Here is an 18,165-nt window from a genome sequence, read left to right on the forward strand (position 1 = left end):
TAACCCACAAGGGCCACTTCAGGAGCAGCTCCGCAGCCATCTTGGATAGACCCACAACCAGTCACACCAGACACTGCTGGAGCGACCTCGGGGCTAGCTGCACTGGCTGCTGCTCGGATGGCCGTGGGCAGCTGGACCCAGGAGCCACCCAATCAGCAGTCCTAGGTGCAGCCAGAGCAGCCATTGTCTGAAGGGACTTGGTAGCAGTCCCAGGGCTTGACCTACCTCCGTCTCCCAGCAGCAGCTCACTGGGACATGCACCACCTTAGCTTTAGGGTTATTTATAGGGTAAGTCATGAACAGGTTTCATGCCGTGTCTTTTTTTTTAATTGTATTGTCTGTGATCTGTCCATGACGTCTAATTTAATAAAATCAACCCTGCCTAAACCATAGCCTTAACTCTGGTTATCTTACCCTCGACAGCCTTCCACACCAGGGCATGATTTGTATACAATCACATACCAGGCTTTCTAGATACCTTGCAAGTGCTCAGAAGGGGCAGGCTTTGAATTGCTTTCCCATCCAATCCCTCTTAAGGGAAGAGCAGGTCATGGGGTTGCTCGTACACTCCCAGGTGCTAGCAGTTTGTGCTGAAGGTGACATCTGCCCTACTTGTGTAGTGGAGCTGGTTAGAATTTGTCATTCAAAACTTTAGTTTGGTGAAAAATCGTGTTTTGGTTTAAAAAAAAAAAAAAAAATCTGTGGGAAATGATAAATTTCAATTCAAGTTTTCCGAATGTTCTGGGAAAACTTCAGATATTTCCAGCAGTTTGACTGAACCCCAAAAACTTGTGTAGAAAAAGTTGCCCTAAACATTTTTTTTTCATGAAAACTTTCCATAAAAAAAAAAATACAGCCAGTTATCTACAGACAGGCAGATTCACATCCCATTGGCTTGAACTGGAAAGCAAAGAAACCCTCAACCTGACTGTTTATGTACAAAACAATCATTCGGGACCGTAATTAGACAACAAATGAAAAACACATTTCCTCCTTTTGCACAGTGAGATTGGACCAATAAACAGAAATCCTCATGGCTAGGGTTGTGTCTTTGAAGGGGTTTCTGCCAGGATTCCATTGGTGTAGACACGCTTTTACTAGCAGAAATGACTTACATATGCAATATTTTTTTTTTAATGTGTGGGGTCAGATAACAGTACAGATGTGAGCAGAACCCATTTGAACGTGCCATCTCACCTGGGTTTTGCTTGTGCAAATTCTGCAGTCCATGCTGCTGCTTATAATAAATGGCTAATGCTACGGCATCATTGGCCCACTAAGCTGTAGCTTTGAGCATAGCCAGAAATGTAACACATTTTCTAATCTTGGGCATTCTCTGATCATCCCTGCCGGAAAAAGCCTGCATGAAATTCTCCAAGAGTGAGTCACTTCATTCCAGGTTTCTTTCCACTGAAAGACTCATGCAATAAGAACAAATAGAAGCTTATGTAGTTTCGTAGTCTCTGCTAGGGAATGCCTTTCTGTACTTTTGCACAGCAAAAGCTGGGTGCTGCTACCTTAGACAGGACTAATAAGGAATTGTAAAAAGGGGCTTAGATTTACACAAAAAGAAATAGTATCTGTGTCAGAACCTACAGCCCAATGACGAAGCATGTCTTTGCCCATGAAAGCTTATGCTCCAAAATATCTGTTAGTCTATAAGTTGCCAAAGGACTTCTTGTTGGTTTTTTGTAGTGTAATTAGACTACAAGAGAGAAACAATTGAATTTCAGGCACATCCCATTGTCCAAGCACAACCAAACCCTGATTTTGCTTTAAGTTATGGTAAGCGGAGGCTGCAAACCATATTTGGTGGTTTTAGCACTTCCCATTTAATTCTTAAATAAACACACTAACAGATGGACAGACACACACAGTTTCTAAAATACATAGGGGATTATTATTTAATGTTCATATTGCACTACAGTCTAAAAACAGCCCTGCTTTTTTGTGCCAGGTGCTGTACGACATAGTAAATGACAGAGTGTAATAGGTACAATAGATCCCTGAGATACATGCACTCGAGTTGCACATGCCTCGGGTTAACGCCACTCGGAGGAGCAGGGAAATTGAGCAGTGCTGCAAGAGGAGGGGAGCTGGGAGCCAGGCTGCTGCCTGGCTTCCATCTCCCCTCTACTCTCTGAAGCTAGGAAAGTGACCAGGGCTGCTGCTGCTCTGGTCACTTTCCTGGCACTCCCCAAGTTGCCTGAAATTTGACTTGTGTGGGGTTTGCGAGAACGCAACCCCTGTGTAAGCTGGGGGTCTGCTGTAAGTGGGACAAGCAGGCTAGCATGGAGTTCTGTATCCCTTTGAAAGGCCTGTCATAGTGAAGTCAAGGGGTTTGCTCTGGGAGTGCTACAGACATACCAGCAGGTTTGCCCAGTGTATGCAGAGTAGCGTGTGGGTAGAGCTCCCTGTCAAGCTGATCTCAGCATAGTGCTGAGAGGTGTTGTGTTACTGGAAACTCTGTCAGTTAGAGAAGATGCAGAAGCCCATCTGTGGCTATTGATGGAAGTTTGTGCCAGGTTAGAGACGCTATCCCAGCTCAGCTGTGACTTGGATGAGAACGTTTGGTCTAAATTCCCCATGTGACTGTAGCTGAATGCACTAGTCTGTACTCAGCTGAGCTGTGACCTCCCTCAGCATTGATAAACAGCTGCTTCATTCCTCACCAGAGGTTACCGCGTGTAGCCTGGGTTCTGTTCCTGGCTCTACCACCGTCCTGTTGTGTGACCTTAGGCAGATTGCCACACTTCACTGTGCCACTGTTTCTGCTCAGATCCCATTGCATGTTTCTCTTCTATTTAAATAAAGAGCAAAGATGCTCTGTGTGTGTGTGGGTGGGTGTATGCTGCACCTTTCACAATAGCATCCTTAGGTGCTATTGTTGCATAAATAACGAGTGAGTAGTCTCACCCCAACACATTCATTTTTGTTTAGGTCTGTGTAAAGTGCAAGGAATTGGAAATGCAGCTCCCCTGGTAGAATGAGGCATGTCACCCACGAGTGTAGAAAGGAGCACATGGGCAAGCTCATCAACAACCCTCGCTTCAGTCACTTTCCTACTTGTCATTGTAATTCCTCACTTTAAAGAGTGAAGAAGCAAAGCTGCAGCTCTGTTACAGAGCATACAACCTGCCAGTTAGTGCCTAGGCTGCGTGTGTCTACAGTGCCTACTAGAACCCTGGTCCCAGAATCCAGGTATAAAGCTGCCTGGATGCTAGCTAGAACAAAATCCACTTGCCAGAGCTGAGTACGGCCAAGCTAAATACGGCATCCCCTCTGCTCCAGAGCAGGGCAATTTTGGCTTGATGCTTTTGGCATCCCTGGGCAGGCCTGTGAGTGAATGAATGATGTGGTAGTGGAAGGAGACACCATGACCTGCAGAACAGCTTGTTCAAAGCTGTGGCCAAGGAAAAGCAGCTTGGAAAATATACGAGGAGCTGGGTGAAGCGGGGTTACCTGATGGGTTCAGGGCCAGATTCCGCTTGTGGAAGAAACCAGTGGGAGTGTAAGGATGGACTTACAGCCCTGTGCATTCTGCAGTCAGGCAGCCTCAAGCATTATAAAGCAGAAGATACGCATGAGACAGATTCTGCTCTTAGCTATGCGTCTGCATTGAAGCCAATCAACCTGCAGATGCGCATTGGAAGCACGGTGTGGCTTTATTCTGATCAGCGTTTTAGGTTTACAAGAGGCTGTGTGTGGCTTTTCCACTGGCTATAGCTGCAGATTGCCCATGGACTTCGGTAAGGTGGACCAACGTGTAGGATAGAGCTAGCTGCCCAAACTTGAATGGGTCAGGAATGGTGTTCCACTGTTAGGCGCAAGCCTGGATTCAGTTGCTTGACTTGACTTAAACCCCTTTAGTCAGTGTGGTGCACAGGTCATCTACAAGTCTCCTCCGCTTCGCTCTGTCTCAAGGCAAAAGTTCTGTCTGACTCCAGGAGTACCCCAGTTGTCCTTCAGTCTCAGCAGATCTTCTCCTCATTGTCCGAGGTCTTCCTCTTTGTGTTTTCCTTGCAGGTTCCATGGGAAAGCTTGATGGACTATGCTGGATGATGGTTTCCTGAGAGTGTGGCCTAGCCATCCCCATTTCCTTCTCTTCAGTTTCTTTCCCTATCACAAACTTCCTGCATGACTTTGGGCAAGCCACTGAAGCCTCCATTTTTAATGGGAATTAGATGTGTGAATACTTCAAAATATCTGACTCTATCTCTCTGAGATTGTTCCCCATCTGTAAAAGGGTTGCTGTGGTAACGGGGGCCATATAGGTACCTAAGGTAGATATTTACATTGCAAAGCTGTGGTGCTTGGTCTCTCTCAGCAACTCTAGCAGTTTCCCAGACTGAGATCTCAGCTGTACTGAGCAGTGCCTGCACCTCCCCATTCACCTGCCTTTGCTCTGCGTGCATACAGTCACTGACATATTTACCGGTGGGCCAGCTGGCAACAGTTCTGCAGGTGCAATCTCCAGTGATGGGAGACAAGTAGTTTTTCCCAACGTCTTGCTGCGGTCGTATGGATCTGACCCGCTGGTGGCGGCGGCGGCTGCTGCTGTGGCCACCTGAGTGGTGATCTGTAATGCTACAAACAATTGGTCCTTCTATGCCAGAGGTGCTGAGCACCTGCAGCTCCCATTAAAGTCAGTACAATGCTACTGAGAGCCATAGGTTCTCTGTCTCTGGAAAGCCAAACTGCTGTTCATGTTGCATTCCTGATAGACTTGACAGAAAGTTTGGATTCAGCCCAGTGCCACAGGCAGTCTACGGGGATGGCGGTAGGCGTTGTGGCCATTGCTCTGAGGTGGTGCACAGCCAGGGTGGGGAAGTAGAGGTTTAGCCTTGGTGCAGAAGAACAGAACAATGTGCTCCTCACCCAGCACCTCTGAAACGCAGCTGCTTGAGGGGTTGGAGGGTAGAATCCAACATGCGCAGCATGACGTGCCGCCCAGCAACCCGAGAGCAGAATTGTTAGCTCGATGCCAGGAGCTCTTCAGCAGTCACACAGACGGGACTTTGTCTTGCCCATATTAAACTCTGGATTTGCTGCAGTTGAAGGGCTAAATGGAGCCTGCTTGGCAGCCTGTGGCTCTGATGGGGAGCGGTATCGTAGCCTTTCACAAGTAGGAGTTAAGCAATGGTCCCGATAATTTTTCTCAGCCATGTGCAGAATTAATTTTACATGCAAACTTGCACCACCAGTAGAAACACGTGCCACTGGCTGTGGGCGCTGCGCTCATCAGCTGGGTGGCACCTGAATCTCTCCTGCGTGGCTGCCCCAGTGCTCGGCTTACAGAGGACACTGGAGGTAGGCTTTGTCTACCATTGGGATTTGCCCTGGTTGTTTCCATTGGTGCCCAGTTGCAAGTGTCTCTCCACTGGTGCTTACCCTTAGTGTGCCTGGGCGAGGGTGAGAGAAACCGACTTTTTGTCCATGCCATTTGTACCCACTTGAGACTGGAGTAAGGTGAGTTGGTGCAAATTGCCACTTACATTGGCAGTACATTGCACACCTGCAGCTACTTCGGCATAACTGGAAATTCTTGTCCGGTGCAGACAAAGCCTTAAATCATGAAGACTGAACCACATTCACCAATAGCGTTGTCCCTAGGAGCAGCCCCGCCTCTGTAACCAGTTAGCAGGTACACAGTTGAGGATCAGTGGCATATGGGAATCCAGTGACTCTCAGAGAAGAGGAGCTGCGATGATCGCTCCCAATGCAGGGGTCTCTGCAATGCCAGTACAGGTTGAACCTCTCTTGTCTGCACCCTCAGGACCTGACCGGTGCTGGCTGAGAGAATTTGCCGGACAACAGAGGTGAATATTTTCTAGCACATTATCAACACTTCCACAGCTTACTGGGCTCTCAGAAGACATTTAAGGGTAAATTACAGCTAAAGAACAACACAGAACACTGAGAGCCAGGAGTGGTGTCTGGAAACAAACTTCACGGGACCGCTGGAAAGTCGGCCACACCCATGATATGCGTTTGTCCGGCTAACTAAAATCATGCCAGATTGCGGAGTTTGCCAAACGAGAGAGTTCTCGATTAGAGAGGTTCAACCTGGAGTGTGGAGGCACTGACTGATGCGTAATGTTTGTTTTTTTTTTTCCCCCTCTCTGGTCTTTCCACTGGCTGGATCACTGTTGTGGGCTTTAGGCATTCTTTGTTCCTAGAGATCATTGTTATTGTAATTGTATCCTGTTCCTCCCTGGATGATATCTTGAAGAAAAAGTTAAAACCCCTGAAAGCTCAGGGGGTGCTCCGGTTTTGTTGTCCAGCCAGGCTCTCTGTTCCATGATTGCAGCCTGAATCCCTGCTGTTCCCCAGCCTTCTGTGCGTGGCGTGAAGTTTTTTGCTTCCCTTGTTTACCCCGTTTGCAACACTGCCTTGCTAGAGTGTTTGTTCAATCCCTTCCAGCTCCTGATCCCGCTGAAGTCGCAGGAAGACTTGGACCGGGCGGTGGAGCAGTTGGACCTTAGCCCTTCTCTGAAGAGTCTGCGGGTGTTTGTGAGGGCTCCAAGGAAAGCGAACGTGAGCCCTTCAGTGTTGCTCTTTTGTGTGCAGAGTGCAGTGTGCTGCTGCTTGGGGGGAGCGGGAAGGAGAGCCGCTGCCCTCTGGATGACTGCTTGTAGCTGTCTGAGTTGGCACTAGACCATCTTCCACTCGAGTGGCTCTGCTCTGAAATCCGCCCTGTTGGCAGCACCACGTCATGGCTTCAGGGCCTTCCGTGAGGCAGGGTTGGAGGCTGTGGCAATAGGTGCCCTGTAGATCCCTGAGACAGGCCGCAGTTGTGTGTCCTGTGACAGGACATCTAGCCTCTGTGCATCTTCCAGAGGACTCCTGTGTGGCCTGCAAAGCTGTGTTTGTGTAGGCCACTTCTCCTGCTTGTGGACCCTGGGATGTCAGTGTCACCCTGTGGTCACCCTGGGCCAGGTGTGGGTTTCCAGAGAAAGCACAGAAAACTCCCCCTTAGCCTCCCTGCACAGCAGACAGAGCACACGCAGCCTCTGCCCTAGGGACAGCGCAGGGGCTGTTTCCCCTGTGTGACAGACCAAAGGGGCCAGGCGAGGAACAAGCAACATCCAGCCTATGGGAGTCTGCAGTCTTTGCAAACCAGGCTGGTCAGGTGTGCCCCAGCCTTCACTGGGGCAGGGTAGTGCTGTCTTAGTGTCTAGCCATTAGACCTCCCTGCCTCATCATTCCAGGGCACCTCCTGCTGGCCAGCCTGTAAACCAGCATGCCTTGCAGCAGCCTCGCAGAAGTCGCTGCTGCTAGGACAAGGCAGCTGAGTTAGAGCGGGATGCTGGGGTGCTCCTAGGTGGAGCAGAGCTGGCCAATGGCTTCTACTGCAGCATCTTTGAGGGGTTCTGAGAGGAGAACATAAGCAGCTATTCCTTGTCGAAAATAACTGTGCACACTGTGACCTACCTGTATTCAGCGCCCTGGCTTCCAGAGGGCACTCAACATGTTACCAAAAAAATCTCTCCAGCACTCTGCTACGAAAGCACCATATTGCCCAGGCATGGCAGTTACCACCCTCACTCCCTGGTGTGCCTTTCCCCTTTCCTTAAACTCTTAGCCACTTTTCCTTTCAATTCCGTCCATGGCTGTTCGCCAGGATGGGCCGGGATGGTATCCAGGGTCTCTTTGTCAGAAGCTGGAAACGAGTCATGACGGGGTGGTTCACTTGGTGCTGCCCTGTTCTGTTCACTCCCTCTGAGACACCTGGCACTGGCCACTGTTGGAAGACTGGAGACTGGGCTAGCGGGACCCAGTGTGGCCGTTCTTGAGTCCCAGGCCTGCAGCTGGATCCGTGCCGAAGGACCCTTATGCTGCGCAGAGTTTCATTAAAGTGTGTGGTTTTTGCAGGGGTCTGGATCCGACTGGAGCCTGAGATTATAAACTCCTAGAAAAGGGAGGGTCCCTGCTCCAGTCTGGAAATAACACAGTGTGGGCGCTGCCAGAGAGAGCTGATATGTCCTGTTTGATATTTTTGTTTATCCTTAGTAACCAAGATCTGATTTTTGTGATATTCGATTAATGGGTGGTATTATTATTTAGCCTCTCTGCGCTGGCTCACTGGGAACCACAATAGACATATGTGTGAGACTGTCTGTGAAGGTACAACACCCCCTTCCCTCTCAGGGCAGAGTATAACAGCTCCCTTTGTCTGATTCCTAGTTTCTGCAGCCCAACAACAGTAAGCAGCATGAAATGAGAATATCCAAGTCCATGGGGGACATCATGGGGTCCCTGTATAAAGATGCTGAGAGGACACGGAAGTATTCAACAGGTGAGTGAAATGCAACGCGGGGGGTTGGCTGCAGGCAGTGCTGGTTCTTGGCAGGCTGGCCGCACTCTCCCCCATTCCTGCGACTTCTTGTTGTCCCCTGACACGGGTATGTTTGGCCAGCGCGCTGAAGGCTCAGTGCTGTTAGTGTCTGGGACTCGACCTAGGGGGAAGGTAGGGCCAGCTGGTCTGATGTGCTCCTGGCTGCCTTGCCTGGATCCGAGAGGAGCCCTGGCAGTTACCTTGTGTGAGTCAGGGAAGTGCAGAGGTTCCTCGTTTGGCTCGAAGGGAGAGAGATCTAGTTTTAGAGCAATCAAATGAATTCACTGCTGTTGAGTTTGATCAAGGCCTGGGACAAGAAAACTCTGAGGCCCTCTCAAACCTTTGCATTAACTACTTTCTCTCGTCTGTTGTACTTCTTGCCTTGTGCTTCACTCCTTCCTCTCATCAGGAGGAAATAACATGACTGCGTGGGTTGGGATTCGGTAGCCCCTGTGTTCTACTCCCTGCTCATGGAACCAATAATCCCCCGCTCATGTCTGCTGGCTTCGGAGGCGCTATAGTTTCACCAATGCGAGAGGAGCATTTGCCTCCTTTTGTAACTCTGGCTGTGTGTCTGAACCTTTCTTGCTCCACATGGTAAAAGGCGAGTCCTGGTACTTACTTCCCTGGCATGCTGTGAGAAATGAATGTGTGTGTTGTGCTACTCAAATGAAACAGAACCTCCTTTACACTCCAACGTGCTAGTCTTCAGCCAGTGCTGTGGTCCTGCTCTCTCTGATCATTAGACCATGATCTTACTGGCCCTCAGTCCACATGTGGTGTTCCTGCGAGGTGTGGTTTCTATCCCTGGCTGTGCCATACGCTTTGGCAAGTCTCATCGCTTTCTGCCTCAGTTTCTCTCTGTGAAATGACTCCTCTTTTTAAGTACCGTGAGATTTTTTTGATGGAAAGTCCCATAGAATTTAAGAGGATTGCACCCACAGTATAGGTCTAGTAAACCTGGAGTATAATTCTCTATGCATCACGTAGGCCGGCTTAGAAATTCTGTGCATTCTCCACTACATTCTGTAGGTTACTTTTATAATGTACTTTTTAGAGAGCTCTTTTGTTTTCATCCACATTACTTAATACAGTAAACCCCCACTTATGCGATTTCAACATACACGTTAATCGTATTAATGCAAATGTCGGACTCCCAGGCTCCAGCTGCCCACTTCCCCCAGCTGGGGGAAGCCAGGGGCAAGCTACAGGGTTGGTCCTTTCAGCTAAGAGGAGCAGCTCTGTAGGTTGTGGAGGAAGCCAAGGAGGCACCGCTGCTGGGAGGAGGGGAGAGGGAAACCCCTCAGCCCCAGAGAGCTGGGAGCCAGGTGCAGCAGCACCTGGCTCCCTGGGGCTGAGGGGCTTCCCTGCTGCCACCGCCTCATTCTCCCCTCCCTCCTCCTCCTCTGAGCCCCCAGGGAGCCAGGAGACTGACCAGGCACTGCTGGTCTTGGGGGCTTGGAGGAGGAGGGAGGGGGCGGGGGCGGGGGAGCCCTCAGCTGCTGGGATCCATGCACAGCAGTGCCAGGTCAGTTTCCTGGATCCTGCAGTTTCCGCAGGCTCCCAGGAGCTCGGAGGAGTGGGAGGGGTCCCCCTCTCCCGACTTACTGAAAATTTGAGTTATGTGGCTGTTCCAAGGAAATCAACTCCCGCATGATTCAGGGTTTTACTGTATATGTAAACTAGAAGCCTAGATCTGTGCATGTTATAACAAGAGAGACACGGCTCCTGCTCCAAAGAACTTGAAATATATGTATGCAATAGGATTTTACCATTACAGGATGGGGATAGCTCTTGCTGGAGATTTATTGTTTCTTGCTCGCGTTCTGTATGGTACCAGACAATGTAGGCTGCCGTTCTGTTGAAATATTGCACCCTGCTTTCTGCGAGATGTTCTCCCCTGTATTAGGTCAAATTCCGCCCTGGAACAGCCATGCACAACGCCTGTGGAAGTAAAAAGGGCTGAGTGTGCATGGACAAGAACAGTATTTGGCTCTGTTACGCTTATTTGCCAGTGTTTTTGGATCCTTTAGGTCAGGCTGCTCTTGAGTGTTTGCCTACAGCCTGGCAGAGACCCTGGATGAATCTGAATGAAACACTTGCATTGAGACATGTTATTGCACAAAGCCTCAGTGGGAACTGTTTGTACTTAAGCAGAATAACATCTCTGCTTCTTTTCATGGGGCTTGTTAAACTGTTCACACGTGCCCATGAGCTCCAGTGATGGAAGTGGGAGTTCATGCATGTGTGCAGATGGCAGAATTGATCCCACATGCAGCTGCTCTTATGGGAGTTTTGGAATACTTTGTTCTAGCAGTGGGCGGCACTTGCTCAGATTTACAGCCTTGCCACTGTGGGCTTTATTATTGTATTGCACTGCTGTCTACAGGCCCTAATCAAGATGGGGGTCCCACTTTGCTAAGCACCATGCATAAGTTGAGCAAGAGACAACATCAGTCTCTGCCTTGAAAAGTTTAGTGTAGTCCCTTTCCAGAGCTAACGAGCATTTGTAAGCCGCAGGGGCAGAGGTGCTGCCATGCACCAGGGGCAGGCATTCTACATGCCAGAACCTGAGATGGACAGAATGCCAGCAGGACAGCCCGGCTGTTCTGTCTCTCTCCGTGCTGTGTGCCTTGGATTGTCTGGCGGACTGCGAGACGGTAGAGGCCAGGCTGTCTCCCAGCCCCTCTGTGGAGCGTGGAGCATCCCAGTCAGCATATGTGAATCGCCTTACAGTCCAGAAAGCAGAGTGTAGATTCTGTACAGCTGTCTGGTAGCTGCTGTCCTTCCGACATACTGGGGATTGAAGTGGGGACTTTCAGGGCTGGAAGTGTAAGGCCCTATAGCTTGAACTGAAGAGCTAAGGCTCCCAGTTGGAGCTGTGACAAACTGAGTCCTCTGTGGATTGGCAATAAGAGGGACACATAGGACATGCTGACCAGGGGCATGGGGTGGTGAGAGGAGAAGTGCTCACTGTGACTTCCCTTTCGCTTGTGGGCCTGCTCAGGAATCGCCAGAATCTGGCCTGTATTGTGTAAGGCAGTAGAGGCTGGTACAGTCTGTCATAAGAATGGTCACAGTAGGTCATACCAATGGTCCAGCTAGCCCAGTATCCTGTCCAGGAGCCCCAGAGGGAATGAACAGAACAGGAAATCGTCAAGCAATCCCTGCCCTGTTGCCCATTCCCAGCCCGGACAAACAGGCTAGGGTCACAACCCCTGCCACCCTGGCTAATAGATGCAGATGGACCTGTCCTCCATGAACATGTCTAGTTCTCTTTGAACCCTATTTATAGTTTTGGCCTTCACAACATCCCCTGGCAAAGAATTCCACAGGTTAACTGTGTGTTGTCTGGAAGTTCTTCCTTTCATCTTCCTGCTGCCTGTTGATTTAATTTGATGACCCCTAGTTCTTGTGTTATGAGGAGTAAATAACTTTTTTCCTTATTTACTTTCTCCACACCAGTCACGATGTTATAGGCCTCTATCCTCTCCCCCTTAGTAACGGAGAGGTAGCTGCATTGGTCTGTATTCCAACAAAACAAGACAGCAGTCATGTAGCACTTCAAAGACTAACAAAATGATTCATCAGGTGATGAGCCTTCGTGGGACAGACCCGTGGAGGGCAGGGGGTTTTGCTCGCAGGCCTAGTTGGGCAGTCCATGCTCGGCAGCCCTTCCATCCTGTGGTGACTTGTACTCAAGCCAGCGGGCCCTGGCTTGTCCAGGGCGGTCTCCCACGAAAGCTCTTCACCTAATAAATCATTTTGTTTATCTTTAAAGTGCTACCGGGCTGCTATCCCCCTTAGTCTTTTTCCCAAGCTGAAGAGTCCCAGTCTCGTTAGTCTCTGTGTATCCTCATTCTCTTAAACCTCATCTGCCTTTGCTGCAGCACCCCAAGCTCCTGAGTCAGACAAGAGACTGTAATGAACATCAGATCTTTGCATAACGTCCCTTGTTTTGTTTTGTGACGATGTCGGCCCAGGGCTGGGCCCTCATCGTCTGGAGCTTGCAGCTGTGAGCGTGGGCAGTGTCTGATGACCCCTTCGCAATCATGACCCGGGTGTTTATAAACTAAAAGAAATTCTGGCTTTTCTGGCTTGCTGCTTAGCCAGGGGAGGTTGTGTTGTCAGATAAGCAGTTGGTAGAGATTTGGGGCCTACTTAAGTGGAGGGAGGATTAAACTGGAGAACACTGAGGCGGAGGCAGCCAAGCCTGGCACTGGGGGAATCTAGCCCTACGTGCAACACCACAAACTTTCTGCACATGCTGTATGAAAGCTTTTTTTTAAAGAAAATTTAGTGGACAGGAACATGGAAGATCACTGCAAATGCCAGGAGTGGTTGTTACAATCTCCAGGCTGGCTTGGCTGGCCCTGCCCAGGACATGCTGTACTCAAACTCGGGACTAATGGCCTTATGTTCTGTTGTGTGTAAAACCAGGGGGAATCCCAGTTCACTCTCGTCTCAGCTGAACTGAACATGCCAAGCCACATCCTCCCTCAGTGCAAGTCAATGTGATTCTCTTGACTTGAGTGATGCTGCACTGATTTGCACCTGCTGAGGATCAGGCCCCAGGAGCTCAGCTTTTATTGTAAGTGATGCTTCAGAGAGCCTGCTCCTTCCTGCTGGATCTGAGCAGGGCACAGACTGAATTAGTACTTCAAATGGTGGAGGAGAATCCTGGTAGGTTGGCTTCTAGGCAGTGTTCACTGAAAGCTGAGCACTTGAGCAGCCACACAGGAGAGATTCAGGTGCTGCCCAGCTGATTAAATAAGGACCCACAGCTAACAGTATATGTTTTTACTGGTGGTGCACATAACAAAATTTATTCTCCCTGGGGAATTAGTGGGAACGTTGCTTCTAGGGCGCCTAATCTCTATTCCTGACACAGCTGCTGTTTCTTTAGCACCTGAAATCCGGTACTGCACCTCTGCCTTGCCCTTTGAGCATCCTCTCCAGGGGAGGTGGGCCAGCCCAGGTCCAGCATTATTTATCCATCTGTCTGCCCTCCCTCCCAGTCTCTCTGGAAGAAGATTAGGTCTAGGGCTCTGTCACGGCACTACCCAAGCGCTCTGTGGACATTAGGTGCCATTACGTAAGTTTTTAGAGACTTGCAACCCAGTTGCCCCCACTGCCATTTGCATCCCATGCTGAATAAAGCTCTGTGATGCTGATGTGCACCTTGGCTTTGTTAAAGGGGGACAGGCTAGGGCTGTGCTGTGCTGTGAAGGTGCCTGGTCCTTCAGAGTAGCAGATTGGACACTGCAGATCTCTCGCTCTGTCCAGACTGCCCTACTTCCAAGCCTCAAGCTGCTTCTCCGGTTCAGCCAAATGGAGTGTTGGGTCACCCAGCAAGGGCTGCAGGGACGTGCCTGGGAATGCACATCCTCTCTGTCGGTGTCAAACTCTGAGCCGTTCCTGTCAGCTCCTCTGAACCTTATCCACTGGGAAGGTCACCTCACCCAGACTGTACCTTGCCCCCCCTCCATCTGCTTGTCCTGCAGGAGTGTCATGTTTCTTATCCCCCTTGAACCCGGTGGCAGAAGGTGTAAGCCTGATGGTCAGACGAAGCGGACAATGTCAATAGGAGGGCAGCGGGTTTCCCTCGCAGGCCTAGTTGGGCAGCCCATGCTCAGTAGCCCTTCCATCCTGTGGTGACTTGTATTCAAGCCAGCGGGCCATAGCTTGTCCATTTCCTAGTGCCCAGGAGCTCTCCCAGGCATATGGGGAGAGGCATGGAATGTCTTGCTCACCTCTTCCTGGGACCCCAAGCAGCCTCCCCAGGATGCTCTCTCTTGTTCTAGGACATAGTCTCGGCCTGCTTCCATCCAGCCCAGAGTCCCAGCAGGTCGCTCAGTTATCTGGGCATTTCTGAGTTCACTTCCCAGTGCCTTGTTCTCCTCCTCCTCCCCCCGACACCAGTCTGGAGGAAAAAGGCTCATGCGTCTACTCTCCTAGCTGGCCATTCCTCCACCCACCAAATCCCTGTCCCAGTCCAGAGTCCCCCATGCTTAAGTTTAGCTTGGCATATGTAAATCTCTGCAGGATCACGGCCTTAAGATTCCTTTTCAAAGAAGTGTGTAGGAGAGAGCGAAATGCTAACAGCACAATGTCCTGTCTTGCAACAATAGCAATAAAATAAATTCCCAACGTAACTGAGACACAGCAATCACTGCATGTGAAGTCTATGCACTATCAGCGTGGTGACTGCCTTTATTTTTGTGTGTGCTACAGTGGCACTGAACAAATAAAGGATGAGTAATACTGTGAACCTGGTTTATGCAAGGAGACAGAGGTCTTAAATGGTTACATTCTTGTTTTAAAGAGAAAAGTGACTGTTGTATTACCCGTTTGTTTTTGTTATTAGGGCTGGTTTGACGCCAGCTCAATATGAGATCTGTAATAATTAGAGCTGTGTTCTTTCCTTGCTCTTGGCATTTGTTCATACTTGGTTGCTTTGGGGGTTTTTGTATGGTGTGCCTCTCCTGTAGGAAATTTGTGAGAAGGGGGGAAAAAAGGGGGTCTCAAAACCATATAATTTCTTTTTTTTTTTTTTTTTTTCATATCCTATTATGGGATCTGGACCAGCTCTCCTCGCTTCATCCCCTGCCCTGAGTGCTTTTATAATGGAACAAATGCATGCCAGATGTAACTGCAGTGAGCCCAATCTGGTGATCTCTAACTTCAGGGGAGTGACCAGTTTTCCCTGTAAGCTGAGCACCTGGATGGCCACCCAGGAGAGATTCAGGTGCTGCCCAGCTGATTGGCAGAGCACCCACAGCCAGCAGCATGGGCATCTGTTGGTGGTGCACATCACATGTGCCTTGGTGCACATAACAAAATTTATTCCATCTATATTATGGATGGAAAAAATTAGAGGGAGCACTGGGCATGACTCCTGATTTATATCAGTTTGAACTTCAACTTCCTGAAGAGGGGCTCTATAGTGGTGACAGACGGCAGAACAAGGTGCAGTGGTCTGAAGTTACAAAAGGAGAGGTGTAGGCTGGATATTAGGAAACACTGTTTCACCAAGTGGGTGATGAAGCACTGGAATGCATTACCAAGAGAGATGGTAGAATCTCCATCCCTGGGGTTTTTAAGTCCTGGCTTGACAATAGTCATGGCTGGGATGATTTAGTTGGGGTTGATCCTGGTTTAGGCAGGAGGCTGGACTAGATGACTTCCTGAGGTCCCTTCCAGCCCTAGAATTCTATGATTCTATGAAAGAAATGAGAAGGATCTCCAAAGACTCTGTGGCTTCCTGAAGTCAGTGGAGTTATCCTAGAAATGGAGTTGGCCCATTATAGAACACCTGTGGATTATTATAGCTCTTGTCTCAAACTGGCTTAGGACTAGCCCAAATAACAAAGACAAGCACAGTTGTGGGATGCATAGGTTTTGGCATCTCATCTGGAGACAGATGTGTCTCAGATCCCCCTCTGGGGCATTGCACTTAGAATATTCTTTTGGCCCTGGGCGTCTTGTCACCAGAAAGATATTGATGGTCTAGACAGAGCTCTGAGGATTGCAACGAAGATAGTGATGGAGCTGGAAGGAGTGAGGACAGGTTTGAAGCGCTACATCTGGGCAGCTTGGCAAAGTGATGGCTAAGCCCAGGCACATGGGAATAGTCTGCAGGTATTGGACTAGTGGAAGCAAGAAAGCTGTGGAGAGAGAGCTTCCCATGCCCCCCAGAAAATAATGGGATGAAACACAAAACTGGCAGCAAGATCTGTGAGGCAGTGGAGCTGCCTTCAGGGTGAAGGGGAAAAAGGTCCATCAAGTGGGACATTTAAAACTAGACTGGAACAAACATGGCAGCCTTGATGCGACAGTAAGATGCTGCAAAGTTTTGACAGCACAGTCACTCACAGTATGGAGGCCTAATACGTGAACAGAAGGGGGCAGCCCTGCATCAAGTAGGCGATGGATTAGATGCCTATTCACAGAGCTGTAAATCCACTGCCAAAAGGGGCCACTCCGATCACGTGCTTGGGTCTCCTCCAGCTCTGTGTTCTTTCGGTGCTAGGGCCTTTGAGCTTCGGACGACAGCAGGAGGGAGAGGGGCTGGGTATTTTTAGTTGGTTTTTTCAATATCCCTCTCCTCTGGCTGTCGGGTGCTGCACAGTGAATGCGTATACAGGAGAGTAATGACATTCGCAAGGGTTTGGTGTTGAGAACCCTTGTGAATGTTTAATTTTGTGAACACCAAGCACCTGCTGCGGCTTGTAAGGAAGCTCCCTGGGCACACTGCAGGTCCCCACCCTGGAGGTCCCCAGTGCTGCCCGGCATCACTCTGTCCCCGCAGACATAAGTGGTCAGAGGAGCAGAACTTGGCAGGCTCGCGGGCGGCTCTGGGCACCAGCAGGGGGAAGTGGAGCTTGGCAGCCGGTCTGTGGGGAGCCAGTCAGTCGCTGGGCCATGCCCCCGGCTGGAGGCAGGGCTGAGCGTCCCACTCGAAATAGCCCGGTCTGGGGCTGGCAGCTGCCACTACCATGGGTAAAACGACCGCCGTCGTAGCACAGGACGTGTTGGTGCCACCAGAGCTGCTGTGGCTGCTGGAGTGGTACCCCCACCTGGTGCCCTTCGCATCTGACTTCCAGCACAGGTACTACGGCCCCGCCCTGCTCTGCTTCACCTGCAGCCCTGGGGGGGTGCAGGGTCCCTGGCCCAGTGCGTGTGTGTGTGTGCGGGGGGAGGGTGTAATCCTCTGCTTACCCCACCGCCCCGTCAGTGACCCCATGTGGGCCCCTGTGTTGGTAACTGCGGCCGGCAGGCTGGGAGAAAAGCTGTTGGGGAGCTCGCTCTGCCCGCCCGCCTGCCGAGCCCAGCACGGGAAATTTGAAACCGACAGGAGGATCTGGGTTTGTGCTCATCACTGGGTATTACATCTAAGCTTTGGAGACCTTGGACATTGAGTTAGCAGGGATGTCTGTACCACCGTTGCACCTAGGGGTTCCAGCCTCCGAAGGGGGCACCAGAACGGTGGGCATTGTTCAGCACCATACAGCTAAAAAGACAATACCTGCTCCGAAAGCCTTTGTCCCCATAATCTAAATGGCCATGTGGATTCTCCAGGCCTCCGTTCCTTCCTCTCCAGGATCAGTCAGCTCTGGAGTCTAGCTTAGGCTTGCTCTAGCAAGAAGCCCTCGTGCTATGGCAGTGATGGTTCCTTCTCCGCTTTACAAGCGATTCTCTCTGTGTTTGTAGGTTCCCTGCACACCGGCCGGAGCTCTCCACCCCCGGGGAGCGTTCCCGAAGAGCAGCAGCAGATCGCTCGGCAAGGCTCCTACACAAGTATTAACAGCGAAGGGGAATTCATCCCCGAGATGATGGACCAGAATGTAAGTGGCACTTGTGTGTGTGAGCTGCGTGTCACCAGCATTCGGTCAATTGGATCGTTCCAGCCCCCCAAGGCGAGTTTCGTGGCTCCAGATGTGGAGCAGTGGAGAGTTACTGGGTGCTGACCTGTGACCTGGTCTGATAAGGGCCAGCGCAGTTTATATGTGGTGTGCAAGACTGCTTTCAGTAACGGAAGGTGCTGAAAGGCAGGTCGGAGGCCATTTCAACTTAGCAGCAGGCTGAGGTCTAAGCAAAGGCCTAGCAGAAAGCTTAGCTCAGTACAAGTGCTTGACCGGAGGGCATGAGATTTTTGCAATACCTAGCATGTGTTAAGCAGGTACTTCGCAGAAGCTGAAAATGACCAATTTGTAGGCCATTGGGGGGCAGAAGTGCATGTAACCATGGCCAAACAGCACTGATGTATCAAAACTATTAAGAAATAGATGGTTGTAGATGACTTTTAGCCCTCAGCACCTTAATTA

At 50.2% G+C, this 18,165-nt stretch overlaps 1 protein-coding gene across 5 annotated transcripts in view; it reads left to right on the forward strand.

The window, feature by feature from the left end:
• LOC142008146 (mitogen-activated protein kinase kinase kinase 3-like) overlaps positions 1-18,165 on the forward strand; it is a 129,627-nt gene that overhangs the window by 83,741 nt on the left and 27,721 nt on the right. For all 5 annotated transcript variants that reach the window (XM_074985156.1, XM_074985157.1, XM_074985158.1 and 2 more), the window contains 3 exons: positions 6,424-6,537; positions 8,188-8,299; positions 17,552-17,685. In XM_074985156.1, the coding sequence (XP_074841257.1) occupies positions 6,424-6,537; positions 8,188-8,299; positions 17,552-17,685 (360 nt within the window). The remainder of the gene's footprint in view (positions 1-6,423; positions 6,538-8,187; positions 8,300-17,551; positions 17,686-18,165) is intronic.

This window comes from Carettochelys insculpta, chromosome 2 (genome assembly GCF_033958435.1).
Source record: "Carettochelys insculpta isolate YL-2023 chromosome 2, ASM3395843v1, whole genome shotgun sequence".
Taxonomy (NCBI): Eukaryota; Metazoa; Chordata; order Testudines; family Carettochelyidae; genus Carettochelys; species Carettochelys insculpta.